At 39.8% G+C, this 14831-nt stretch overlaps 1 protein-coding gene across 1 annotated transcript; it reads left to right on the forward strand.

Moving 5' to 3' along the window:
* Positions 1 to 6574: 6574 nt before the first annotated feature.
* Positions 6575 to 8482, forward strand: LOC116265227 (probable inorganic phosphate transporter 1-7). The gene has a single exon (XM_031645789.2). It carries the CDS (start codon positions 6672 to 6674, stop codon positions 8301 to 8303), a length of 1632 nt encoding a protein of 543 aa, XP_031501649.1. The 5' UTR covers positions 6575 to 6671; the 3' UTR covers positions 8304 to 8482.
* The last annotated feature ends 6349 nt before the right edge of the window (positions 8483 to 14831 follow it).

Here is a 14831-nt window from a genome sequence, read left to right on the forward strand (position 1 = left end):
TAGTCAAAGGTCTAGAACTCCCTCCATAGAAAAGAAGAGTTGGGTAGGTTCGTACAATTGAAGAGGCCTATGGTGAAATTGCACAAGGTATGGGTATCTCCACAACTTCAGTGACATTTAATGTTTCACATCAATCAAATTTATTTTTTATTAACGCAGTGCAAAAATGTCAATTAAAGTATGAGTAACACTACTTTTACATTCATAATAAAATGTCAATAATACCTTTATTAATATTTTGCTTATTTTTATTGACATTTTCACGCATCTAAAAATTTTTTTTTTACCATATGGTGACTCTAACTGTCAAGAGTTGTCTAGCTCACCACTCACAATAGCCGTCAATCCATTATGATGGAAGGTTGATAAAAAATTAAGAAAGAAAAAACTGTGAAATGTGAACTAATTCTAGATGATGAAAATATTTAGTTGACCATTATGAATAAGTTGATTGACTCTGAATAGCCAAAATTGAATTACATATATATTAAATGGTGAATCTGCATTTTAAGAGTCACTCATAAAGAGTGACTTTTTTTTCTTGTTTTTCTCTCAATCATTCATCATAAAAATTAAATGATCATTATGAATAAGTTGATTGACTCTGAATAGGCAAAATTGAATTACATATATATTAAATGGTGAATATGCATTTTAAGAGTCACTCAGTTATCTAATTGGAATCGTTCAATCCAACAAGATGAACAGTTAGGTGACTCTAGATAACTAGAGTCTTGGTTCACCTTATATATATATATATATATATATATATATATATATATATATATATATATATATATATATATATATATATATATATATATATATATATATATATATATATATATATTTACTTACGAAGGAGATACATTAGTTACATTTATATATGAAAAATCGAGATCTGGTGATATAACTCACGGCCTTCCAAAGGTTGAACAAGTGTTAGAAGTTCGTTCGATTGATTCAATATCGATGAACCTAGAAAAAAGGGTTGAAGGTTGGAACGAACATATAACAGGAATTCTTGGAATTCTTTGGGGATTCCTGATTGGTGCTGAACTCACCATAGCGCAAAGTCGTATTTCTTTGGTTAATAAGATCCAAAAGGTTTATCGATATATATATATATATATATATATATATATATATGTGTGTGTGTGTGTGTGTTATATATAGTGAAACTGAAATCAATAGGCAATTATTTATTACCAGATGAGTTTTTTTTATATATTTTGTGATGCTAAAGGCTGCTGTAAATAGTGATGTTGGTTGACTGATTTCAAAATATATATATATATATATATATATATGTTGAGCACGCAAGGTTAATTTGGACAGTTCTAAACTCTTGTAGTTTATAAAATTCAGTTTGTATATCAGAATCCAAACACGTGAGAGTTTAGACACATGAAAACATTGCATGATTTATGGGCAAGGGCCGCTAAGCATGCAATTTTTGTTTCGCATTTATAGGGCGTCAACTCTCTTTGCTATAAAGAGAGAAACACTAATAGGTAAGTTGAATGCCACATGCAGCAGAGCCAGGATTTTTTTTAGGGTCGGGCCAAGACGATTTGCGGGCCGGGCCAGAGTTGGGCCAAGAGGAGCGACGAGGAGCGACCGGTCGAGGCAAACTAAAAAAAATTGATTTTTTTAATATAAAAAAGAAAATTTTCTTGGGCTCACCCAGGCCATGGCCCAGGCGGCCCCCCCCACCCCTCCGCCCCTGGCGACATGAGTAACATCTTGAGACACTCAAAATAAGTCTTGTGGTCTGAGATGAGGGTTTGAATAGGAGCTTCAGCTTTCAACGTAGCAGTGAGTCTGAAAAGCATTGCATTATAATGTGAAGATTGTTTTTCCCTTTTTGTGCTGTCTTAGTTTCAACGCTTACTCATGTATTCTTTCACGCAATCAAATTGAATATTCCAAGCCTCGCCTGACCGTTAATTATGTAAGCGACCAAGTTTAAATGTGCAGAAAGCAAATTAACTGAAATAAAAAAAGAACGTAAGAATTCATACCCCATGAGAGGCCTCCACCCGAGGTCGCTATAAATGGCTTTGAAAGAGACGAGCAAATCAGAAATCACAACAAATTCCCTCTTTATTCAACAATTTATACTGTGTGCAAGGGCATCCTAATCACCGCACTTGAAAACAAGCCATCCACGTTGTTGAGAATATAAAAAAAATCTGTGGGTACGAGACTCATAGGTGTCAGGCTCATATGAAATAATCTTGATCATTTACCTTTCTAAAATGAATGGTTAAGAGAAAGACAAAAGAAAAAAGAAATATGATGTTTTAGTTATTTAGGTTGCCTTTGATTTTGTGAGACCCTTAGCTTAAAGGGTAACTTGGATTTTAAATCCATGCTATATGTTAAAAACAATAGATTTAAGGTGAGATGAAGGTTAAATCCAACCTTAAATCTATGGATTTGAGATCCTAAGGATCTCATATCACCGCGGATCTCAGATCCATAGTAGAACAAACACAACTTTAGCATTAGTTAATAACTTTTTTCTTTGTTTCTTACCAACCATTCGGATGAAAAAGATGGCTGTAGATGGACAGCCAAGATAATTTTTTGCGGATGTAGCACCTAAAGTATGATATCTGCTAATTTATCTACCATGATGTATTTGTGTATTTTATTCCAAAGAAAATGTAAAGTGAATAGATTAACATGGAGATTTTATAGAATAATTAAGCAATTGGGTCATCTTGATTAACGTTTTATAAAGTGTCAGATCTGAAGTTACCTTTCCATAATTAAAACAAACTCGTACTTCAACTTTGAGCTGATCATATAGCTTAAATTAACTTGTTCATATATATATATATATATATATATATATATATATATATATATATATATATATATATATATAGTGAGGAAACAGCTGACTTTACCTTTTAGTTGACATCTTTGAGCATAAAAATTGAAGGACATCTTCTTTTTTTCTATGGAAGTTCTTCATTTAAGCTCTCTTTTATAATTTTTTATTCCTTTTTGTTATTTTTTTATTATTGTCTTTTTATCCTACCACCGTTTCCCACCCCGACAACCCCCCTCTTCCTTCCTTCCTTTCTCCACCGTTCGACAGCGGTGCTCAGGCCGAGCGGCCAATTGTTGGAAGGCACCAGCCATCGGCTTGGGTGCCACCATCCGACGATGGAGAAGGAAAGCCCCCTTCCCCATCCTCCCACCAGTCGTCGTGGTGACGGTGGAGGGAGTGGGGAATCCTTTCGGCGGCCCCCCGCTCCTTTCAGGCACCGTCTGATGGTGCACCATCATCAGGCAGCGCCTGGCAGGGGAGGGGGTCTCGGGAAGTGGGATTGCTTCTCCTGCCATCTGTTGGCCTAGGCCCAAGGCCAATGGCTTCAGACGGCTGAAGCGGTGGGAAGAGAAGGGCACGTTAAGAAAAAAATAAAAAATAAAATCACTATATATATATATATATATATATATATATACATGCCAACCAACTAAAAAAAGAAGTAATTATCAAAGTGTATAAAGTGATTGTGACTTGCTTGGTTAACTAAATTAATTGTTAACAGTATTACACACAAAAACTATTTTTTAAAGTCAAGTCACTTGCTCCCGTTCAACTTTCCTAGAAACTAATTTTCTATACCACACTTCTTACATTATTAATTGCAAATGAGTTTGAATAAATTGGGCATGATCAGTTTCATTAATTCACATATTTCGTCGGTCTGTATATATATTTATAGGAGTGAAAATCGTTAGCCATCCGAAACTCTGTCTAACTAGTGGTGCCCGACTTATCAGGTGGTGTGTTGTAAGAAGCTGGGAGATTTCTTTGTAGAGAAATCCAACGGTGTTATATATATAAATATACGACTAAAACGTTTATTTATGTTATCCAACTTTAGGTTATATATAAATATACACGTACAAAATTTAAGGGACCAACACGGAATGAATATACGTGTCAAGCATGCCGAAGTTGGACATGAAAAAAGAAATTAAAAAGTGTCTTCCAAGCTGGACAGTTGGTCAAGAGAAAGAAATAAAGCAATGGATACGTCACGCTGGATTGGTTATTGGTGAGTCCACGGTCTTCCAATCGACAAGAAAAGAGAAAAATAACCAGTCTTTGTCCCATGGAGGAGCCAAAATATTTTATCAAAGAGGCCAAAAAATTTTATTAAAGAGGCATTTACGTCAATGGGTTTGGTTTTTATGGGGCATTCAAGTGAGTTTGCCGTGGGCATTGCATCTGGCTGGGGTCTAGATCCAACCCCTTCCTAATAAAAGTTTTCAAGTACTGGTGTTGGTTGGCACGGGCAATGGCCCTCACCAGCCCAATTTACTACTGCTTTGGTCCATAACAACATCTATCTACAGCTAGCTTTGAATAACTAACATATTGAGCTTTAGTTGATTCAAGCTGACCATGAATGAAGGTGTCGTATTAGCCAAGCAAGATTTATGAAGAAAAAGGGAGTTGAATTCAACATCCACAGAGTTGAGCGGACAAGGAATTTATGAGCTAAGCGCATTGGAGTCTAACGAAGTAAGGCATGAAACGTGACGCGGGTAATGATCTGATCTTCATATTATTATAAAATTCCCAATGTGCTGCCTAATATAAAAACTAAATAATATTTTTTTTTATATAGAATAATAAAAGATTCTTCCCTTGAAAAACCATTCTTCCCCTTGTCTATGAAAAAAACATTTTTGCTATTTTGATCAACAGGACCAGCTTTTTTGTTATTTTATATTAAAAAATAATAGTTTATGTCATTATCTAGGCAGCATTTAAAGAATTTCTTTCAAAAATTCAATGCTTGATGCACTTATGGAAATCAGAAAATTTTGATTAAGAGGCCATAGGTATAAAATTTAAATTTTTTAAGGGCACCATACGTAACAGAGAACATTTACTCAGACACCAATATAAAAATAAGGACTTTTTGGGGTCCATGTTGGTAATTCCTCACACTTAACCTACACTTGCCTCCACCCCCACTAAGGATGTCCTTTCTTATTTGTTCGGCATTATATTTGTTTTCCTGCACTGCTGGTAAGTTTTCAAGGTGTTTTATGTGAAAAGCTTGCCAACCTGATGAACAAATTCTCAAGGTGTTCAGTCATATTGGCCAACGGATAAAGAAATTTTCCTGTCAAGAAAATGAAAAAGGAAAAAGCAGATCATGAAAGAGGCACTAGAAAAGCGGTAGATTAGAACATGCAGATACGATTAGCAATTAGATCCAAACTCTATTTGCCTCTCATTGAACCAATACAGAGCATCGATTATAAACTTACCTTATAAATATTCAGCCAACTCTTAAATATAATTTCTCAAATTAATTACTTTTGGCTGTTTCTTGTAAACATATTAGGGACGAGGTGACTTTCTCGATTTCTCTAGAAACGTAGCAAACTATCCTGGGGACATGCAGCCCACGTAAGACAACCGGTCGCGAGTCAAGTTGTCTCGCGGCGTGGTGAAATTTTCCAAAAGTCTGCAAAATTGGTTTCCATGGTCAACCGGACGTGATGATCATTACGTTTAATTAAGCCAAAATATCTCTCTTGTCATTAAAATCTTGGCTTTCTCAGAACGACGACCGACCGAAATTGTTTAGAGGAAAATGTCCCCAAGCTAGCTGGTTCGCCCTCCATGAAAGGAAAGGGCGCTTGAAAGCGACAGCGCTTTACTAAGAGACGACGCCATACTTGTAACATGAATTTAGTTCAAACTCATGGCAGCGCAACCAACTCCTCAATATAACCAGATATTCGGAACCATTGACTGTAAATTGAAAACGAACATTAATGAGAGCTATGGCAATTCTTTGTGCATATATACGTATATTATATATGTACACATATAAAAAAAAATCACCTTTCTAAGGACCATGCACACTTGTGAAAAGATAAGGTTGAGCTGAGAGGTAGTTATGTGTAGACAGCTCCTAATGCATGACATATATTGCTACGACTTATTCTCATAGACATAAGCACCAGCTTCGGTCCAGCCTTAATTTTTGATTCCTAAAAGCGTACCTTTGAAACGGCCAACTTATGTTAGTATACAACATTTTTGCCTAGTAAAGTCTATGTAATTGAAACCATCTAGCTGCCGGATGTTACAAGCTAATTAAATATTTATCACCGTTGCATTAGAATATGTTGCCGGCTGGCAACATGATGCTGCAGTTGGTAGATTTCAGTTCTCCATATATATATATATAAAAGAAAAACAAGGGGTTTCTTTCTCCACTTTTGCGTGTTCGCAATAAGAAAAAGGTATAACCAAATTCGAAGTATTCACAATTTACACATCATAAAGAAAACAGGTATAGGTGCATAAGCGCAAGGAGGGTTCGGTTCCATTGACCAAACCCCAAGTCGTCGTCCCGATGACGGAAGGCCAGCCAGTTCGAAGGAGATGATGGCGTGAGTCGGAGAATATTCGGAAGGCACATTCCCTAAGATGGTCCCCATGTACCCCTACTATATCCCCGCAGCCCCTCTCCCCTCTTTCCTCCCCACCTCTTACAGGCTGACACCCGATCCATCCGCCACCTTCCATCTCTTCCTCCCTTTTGCCTTTCCCCAGATCATCTAACGGCCTTCTCTTTTGTCTTAAGGTGAGGCGGCCGAAGGTTTGCCGAGAGTAAATGGCGACGCAGCAGAATGAGGGGCAGACACTCAAGGTGCTCAACGCCCTCGATCTCGCCAAGACGCAATGGTACCATTTCACGGCCATTGTCATCGCCGGGATGGGCTTCTTTACCGATGCCTACGACTTGTTCTGCATCTCGCTGGTCACCAAGCTGCTCGGCAGGATCTATTACTTTGAAGGCAACCCCAACCGGCCGGGGTCCTTGCCTCCTAACGTGTCCTCGGCCGTCAACGGCGTCGCCCTTTGCGGCACCCTTGCCGGTCAGCTGTTCTTCGGGTGGCTCGGCGACAAGTTGGGGAGGAAGAAGGTGTACGGCCTCACCCTTGTACTCATGTTCATATGCTCCATTGCTTCTGGTCTATCGTTCACTACCAACCCCAAGGCCGTCATGACCACCCTCTGCTTCTTCCGTTTCTGGCTGGGATTCGGCATCGGCGGAGACTACCCGCTCTCTGCTACCATCATGTCTGAGTACGCCAACAAGAGGACCAGAGGGGCATTCATCGGTGCAGTCTTCGCCATGCAGGGGTTCGGCATCCTCTTCGCCGGCATCATCTCCATCGTCGTCTCTGCCGCATTCAAGCACCACTACCCGGCGCCAGCGTACGCGGTGGACATGGTGGGGTCGACGGTGCCGGAGGCCGACTACGTGTGGCGGATCATCTTGATGTTCGGCTGCCTTCCGGCAGCACTGACGTGGTACTGGCGGATGCAGATGCCGGAGACGGCGAGGTTCACAGCGCTGGTGGCTCAAAACGCACAGTTGACGGCCACCAACATGCAGAAGGTCATGAAAGTGAACTTCGACGAGCAGTTGGATATGGTGGAGGAGGAAGAGAGGCTGAGGAAGGTTGCCTCGAAGGAGAGCTACGGCCTTTTCAGCAAAGAGTTCATGAAGAGGCACGGCAGGCACCTGGTAGGAACTACCACCACGTGGTTCCTCCTTGATATTGCCTTCTACAGCCAGAATCTCTTCCAGAAAGACATCTTCTCCGCCATTGGGTGGATCCCCCCAGCCAAAACAATGAGCGCCATACAAGAAATATATAAGATCGCCCGGGCTCAGACCCTTATCGCCCTCTGTGCCACCATTCCCGGCTACTGGTTCACCGTGGCGCTCATTGACGTTATCGGTCGATTCACCATACAGCTCATCGGCTTCTTCTTCATGACTGTCTTCATGTTCGCTCTCGCCATCCCCTACGACCACTGGACCAAGAAGGAGAACCGCATCGGCTTCGTAGTCATGTACTCCCTCACCTTCTTCTTTGCCAACTTTGGCCCCAACGCCACCACCTTCGTGGTTCCGGCAGAGATCTTCCCGGCAAGGCTGAGGTCGACCTGCCACGGCATATCGGCGGCCTGTGGCAAAGCTGGTGCCATCATCGGTGCATTTGGATTCCTGTATGCAGCGCAGAATCAGAACAAGGCCAAGGCTGACCCAGGATACCCAGCAGGTATCGGTGTGAAGAACTCCCTTATCGTGTTGGGTGTGACAAATGCACTGGGCTTCTTCTTCACCTTCCTCGTGCCAGAATCCAAGGGCAAGTCCCTTGAGGAGATGACCGGGGAGGCTGCTGGCGATGATGTAGAGCTCAAAAGTAAACAACGAGCTCTTCCTGTCTAAGTGGCTGCAATTTTCTGTCAATTTTGAAGTCGTGGGTTCAGTTTTTCTCCTTTCCTTCTCATCGTTTTGTGTTTGCTTCTTATTCATAGCGTGCAGAGAATTGGCATTGTTCCGAACTCTTGTTGAGAAACTTTGTCACTTAAGTGGTTGTATTAACATGAATAACATCTCTACACAAAGTTGTTATCGGTGATATATTGTTACTGTTTTATGAATATGCCAAAAAGAAAATTCAATCATATTAGTAAAACACTTGTTATTGTTATAGTGTTTCATAAGTTTACCACCTTTTTTTGGGAAAATCAGTGAGAGTAACAAAATATTACTGTTGTCAAACAGCCTTATCCCATAAGGGTATCACTTGCCACGTAGAGATGGCAAGTAAATGACTTCATCTGGATTTGAAGGCATTTTGTCTATCGGAAAACACCCAAATTAAGGATGAAGCGAGCTGCTATCATCGTGAATTTGAAGACGACAACACCCTGAACTTAAAACATTATAATAACAAAGGAAATGATTTGAGAAGTCGTCTTAGTCATTTATAAGCATAAAAAAAAGAAGCTTGCTTCCAAAAGGTTTAACCACCATGGATTTGTTTATTAAAGGGTTCTCAAAAAAGTCTTATATATATGTTTTATGCCGGTCATGATAAGTAAATGGTGGACCTGTCCATCAGAGATATGGGTTCCAAACACCTCTCCCTCTCTCTTCCCATGCTGCTACAAAACCATCATCAAGGCAACATTCTCAGCCCAGAGGCGCAGTAAGAAATATCCTGCAATCAGGTCCAGCTCAACATATAAAAAAACAAAGAAACTATGCCAACGCCCATAATTAAGGAAATAACAATCAAAGAAAGGCTCCTGCAAAATAAAACTTCCTTAAGTGACGACAACAAACAACAAGCTCATTGTGGTTGAGAAATTAAGAAGGAAAGAAATCTCATGCATACTGAAACTTCTTGTCATGTGGGACTAGATCTCATGCATACTGAATCAAGCCAAAATGGGCACACGGATGTGGGATTAAAACATTGGAGGCTAAACTGTTATATGTGCACAAAAGATTGTACTGGAAGTATATAATGACCATAATATCCCTAACCAGTAAAAAGGTGAACCCCTGCAAGGACAAAAAGGCAGTGAAAGTTCAGAAGTCCAAAAAAGACTTTTTTTTTGTGAGAGATCTCCAAAATAAGTGTACTCTTTTTTTGTTTTTTTTGTTTTTTGGTGCATATCTGTTGCATGTGATTCAACTGAGAAGCCAAGCTGGTTATGTGCAGGTACATAGGCGTTCAGTGAAACAGATACTTTGGATGTTGCATGTATGCTTTTCTTTTCCTTTTCCAAGTTCATTCCACAGTCATCTATCTTACAGTATGATTGAGATTAGCGCGGTTCACTTGTGTTACAAGCTGCGGATGTGGGATTGTAAGGGGCTTTGTAAGATACGGCCAACCTTTTTGTCCTTCTGGAAAAGGTGTTCATTTTATAACATTTCCATCTTCTGACCCAGTGGGGGCGCTCCACCTCTTTAATTTCCAGGGTTTTTTGGACAATTTGGCATCAAAAAACTGATTTCAGTGTTTGGATGCGGAGCACTGGATGATCTGCTTCCATTTGTTGTCCATCTTTGTTCATGAAGAACTTTGCCATTTGTTGGCAATTATAAAATACGACCAGGATAAAACCTAAGCCTAGGCCTCCGTCCAACGAAACTATAGATAGATACAGCTGCATTTAGCATTGAAGAATGAGGGGACAAAAATACACAGTCTTGTGTTTGATTGCACGTCATCCAATAGATAGATACATCTGTGTTCTATTTGATTGCATGTCATGGAATATTTAACTCGAGATCTCCTCCACTGTCTTGCGCTCGTCTTGTTTGATTGCATGTGGGACAGCCTCTCTGCCAACAGCCTCTAACGAGTTTAAGCTTCGCCAAACCTAAAGGCTCTATAGGATTCAGGATACTAGGACCATTGTGCATATATTTAGGCGTTAAAGGCTTAAACTAGAACTTTGCAAGGGCGCTACTAATAGTGTCAAAAACCTACACAAGCATGAACCCTACACAGGAAAACTTTGTCTCTCTTCTTTCTTTTTCCATGTGATAAATATTCACTACAGCAAAATAGGAAGGCAGTGATTCTAAGATAATTTCAACTTTGGTGCTAACCAGACAACCGCCAGGGCCTGCTGCCTGGGAGAAGCGATTACTTTGGGGGACAACAACAAATAGCACTTTTAGGAAACTACTCCTAAAAGCATGGGCAGCCATTCCTAAAAGTACTTAGGAACTGTCAAGGGGCCGTTCCTAATGTGCTCCTAAAAGTTGCGTTCCTAATTGATTTTAGAAATGGTTGCGAGTGTTCTTATTAATGTATATATTATGACCGGTTTTCTATGCGTGTTTCTAAAAGTTAAATTTACAATTTATAGGAACAGCTAGGTTGACCGTTCCTAATACTTCATGCAATAACTTCTACAAGTGGTACCCTGATATATATATAGGACCTCAGGACCTCTTTCTCTCTCTCTCTCTCTCTAAGGGCCAAGCACGACTGCTATTGCTAGTAAGATAGCCAAGAAGGAAGCCAAACCCTAAGCACCTATATATATATATATATATATATATATATATATATATATATAGAGAGAGAGAGAGAGAGAGAGAGAAGTAGAGAGAAAGAGGCAACCTTCCAAACTAATGCATTAGTTGACAGAAAAAGAGGCAATATAACCTAGTTTACATGGCATTTCATGGAACGGGCGGGTGTATATATATTCCTGGTTTATCAAGAACCCAGTTTATCAAGGTCTTTGCACCCACCTTCCCAAGCTGCCTTCCCAAAGCGAATAGCCATGCAGAATCATTGAACTTGTCTGCTGTTCTTTTTGCTAATTGTAACAGTCCAGTTGGCGCTCCATTTTTGTCAATGAGGAAGATGTCCATGAAGTTGCCCACAGTCCACTTGGTGGTCACACTGTCGGTGCATGCCGTCTTTTTCAAACTAGCAGCTCTGCTTCCAATTGATCCCTGCAAGCGTGAGATCAGACCCTTGAGCCTTGTTTTTGAGAAGAATGAACAAGCTAAAATGCATTCTTTCTGCTGTTAGAGACAGAACTCCTTTTTGCCATCAAATTCCACAACTATTTCTACAAAATCAAGAGATTCCTTGACGGCAAAAAAACTTCAAATCCAATGAAAGAAACTAACTTGGAAAGTTCTGAATCATGCATGATGAAATCGCTAAAGAAAAGCTTTATGAGAAGAGGGTCATCACCTGAAGAGTGGAGAAAGGGACTGAGAGGGGAGTAGCATGAGGGGAGACCACGAAAAAGAGGGGTAGCTTGAGGAGCATCACGCCAACTTCCACTTGTAAAGGAGGAGCAGGGGGCGGAGATTGTAGACTTGCCATGGACAACTGCCTCTGTTGATTGTCTTTATTTTCATGTTGGTCCTCAATTTCTTTCTTTTCATGAACACCGCCACCATCATCCTCATCATCTTTGCCATCATCAGCATTGTAGTTCTGTTTTGTCTCTGCAACCTACAGAAAAGAAAAAGTACATAAAAGAGAGCATAGAAAAGGGAAAATCCTGTAAAGGATAGTTTCAGACATCATTTTGGGGGTTGCTGCTGGAATTGATATATACCCAACCAGGCTATGTGCGTTTTAACGATATTATCCACATGAATTCAGAATCATTTGCTGAACACACGAAGAACTGATTAAAGGATGCTTTATCCAAAAAATACGCTCCTCACACATGTCAAGATGGGTCCTCTGGCCCTATTCTTGTCAAGAATTCTAGATTATTTATTTTAAAAAAGATCTTGCTGAAAAGTTTTTTTGATAAAAGTGGTAAAAGAAAAAAAATGCGTTTTTTTTTAAGTCAATTACATGTGTAAAAAATAGTGGTAATCTTCAAAGTTTTTACGTTTCAAGTTACATTATAATGTCCAAACCATCCTCTGTTTTTCTTTGTTACTAAAAGAGGTTAACATATTTCACATTCCAATGACCCAACTCCGTATGTGGTTATTGTCTGTTTGACATTATTAATTTCTGGTATGATAATATTAGAAAGCAGAATATGGGAGAATATATCTTGCTCAATCTTTAGCGTGAGACAAGAGTGAATATATATAAAAAAACCAGCACCAATCTTCCATAAAAAAATATCGAACACCAGCCCCCAACACTGCCTTTGTTGTTTACGTCGGAGCTTCTTCCTGAACTACTTATCTCTAGGAAGGCAGCCTTCCTAAATAACAAACAAACTGATGCCAGGGGAAACCGAAATGGTTGGGCTTTCTACTCTATCGGCAGCTCCGAAAACTACTTACGTATGTAAACCAGCATGCCACTGGGAGTGAACCGAACAAATAGTTGTTCTTCCACCATTTGATCACAGTGTTCTTCACTCTTACACGTTCCCAAATCTGTTTCCTTGAAACTTCCAACACAACAAACATTGCCCTTGTTTTTAGGAACCGATCACAAGGATTTAGTAATGATAGGCCTTCCCTTTGATACAATTCTCTTTAACGCTCAATTACTTTAATTTAGGATCAGATCATGTTTGCTGAGTTTTTGTTTTGGTGGTTCACCATTTTGTTATCATTTGCCTTTCAATTTTTTATGGTCTGTCACCTTATCTTCTTCACTAATATTCTCACTCAAGCTCAAAGAGTGGGGATGAACATGAGCTTGTCATGTAAGGCAATGAAGCGTGCAATGGAGAGTGGTTTTGTCAAAATATCTGCCACTTGTTTCTCAGTCGGAACATAAAGTATGATCCCAAGTAAAATGCACGTCAATCTGAATGTGCTTGAAACGTTGATAATGAATGAGATTTAGGGACACGGCAGAGCTACTCATATTGTCACAAAGGAGGGCTGGTGGAGAACTAGGGACCAATTTGAGCTCTTGAAGTAAATGAGAGAGAGATAACTTCTATGCAATAGTGGAAGAGAGAGCACGGTATTCAGCCTTTGTACTAGAGCGCGTGATGGTGGCCTGTTTGCGAGAGCTCCATGAAACAAGAGATCTCCAAAGTATTCGACAACTCCAATGGATTTTCAATCATCTAGTTCACTTGCCCAATCCGCATCACTATATGCTGTGAGATCTAAATGAGAAGAGGATGAAATAAAAAGGCCATAAGTCGAGGTGCCTTTAATATACCTTACAATCCACTTGACAGTGCTCTAATGAACTTCAATGGGTGCTTTCATAAATTGGGAAATTTGATTGACAGTAAAACTTAGATCTGGTCTTATTAAGGTGAGATATTGCAATGATCCACCAACCTGATGATATAATGTGAGATTGGAAAAGGTTGGTCCATCGTCTTGAATCAACTATTCAACGACATTGGCATTGGAGCGATTTTGGCATTGTCCATGCCCACTGTGGCTAAAATATCATGAATATATTTTTATTGGTTCAAAAGATGACCATGCTTTGTGCGAGAAGCTTCAACGCCTAAGAAAAAGTGTAGAGGACCAAGATCTTTAATAGAGAATTCTTGTCCCGGTTTGGTAATAGGGGCTATAATATTGACAAGAGAAGTATTGGTGATGATAATATCATCAACGTAAATAAGCATATTTAAAACTTGAGTGCCTTGGAAAAACATGAAAAGAAAAGGATCAATATGAGACACCAAAAATCCAAGAGAGCAAAAATGTAATGAGTCTATTGAACTACACACGGGATGCTTGCTTCAGCCTATAGATTGCTTTATTAAGTTTGCAAACATGATGTACATAAGCAGGATCAACAAACCTTTGATGTTGAGCCATGTAGACTTCTTCTATCAATTCACCATTGAAAAATGCATTGGAAACATATAACTGATGGATGGGTCAACCTTTAGAAGTGGCTACAGTAAGTATAGAACGAACAGTAGCAGGTTTTACAATGGGATTGAATAACTCAAAATAATCAATACCTTCATATTGTGTATACCACTTTGCAACAAGTCATGCCTTATAGCGCCAAAGAGAGGCATCAACATTGTGTTTAATTTTGAAGACTCATTTGCTGGCCACAATATTATGAGAGGTTGATGGTGGTACCAAACTCAATGTGTGATTTTTCAAGAAGGCTGTGTATTCTTCATCCATAGCTCGCTGCCAGTAGGGTTGCTTTGAGGCCCAAGGGACGTTGGAGGTTTCTTGATCAATAGGAGAGGTGGAAACAAATGCCTTAGGTTTGAGGGAGCTGTTAGAGACTGTCACCATGGTGTGGGTTCTAGTAACTGGAGGTTTGCTGATAAGAGCAGCTGTAGGTTGTGTGATGGGTGGCTGGGGGTACTCGGTGCTTGGTATTAGAGGTGTGGGAGGAAATAGGAAATGTTGGATCATAGGAGAAGGTTCAAATAATGATGGGCAGTCTAATGTGGAGGGTGAAGGCTTTTAATGGGAGGGATGTAGTGGGTAAAGAAGGTAAGAGTGCTAAAGGTGGTGGGACTAGGGGAAAGGACATGGGTATGGGTTGGTTGGAAGATG

Source organism: Nymphaea colorata, chromosome 12 (assembly GCF_008831285.2).
Source record: "Nymphaea colorata isolate Beijing-Zhang1983 chromosome 12, ASM883128v2, whole genome shotgun sequence".
In the NCBI taxonomy this organism is placed as follows: domain Eukaryota; kingdom Viridiplantae; phylum Streptophyta; class Magnoliopsida; order Nymphaeales; family Nymphaeaceae; genus Nymphaea; species Nymphaea colorata.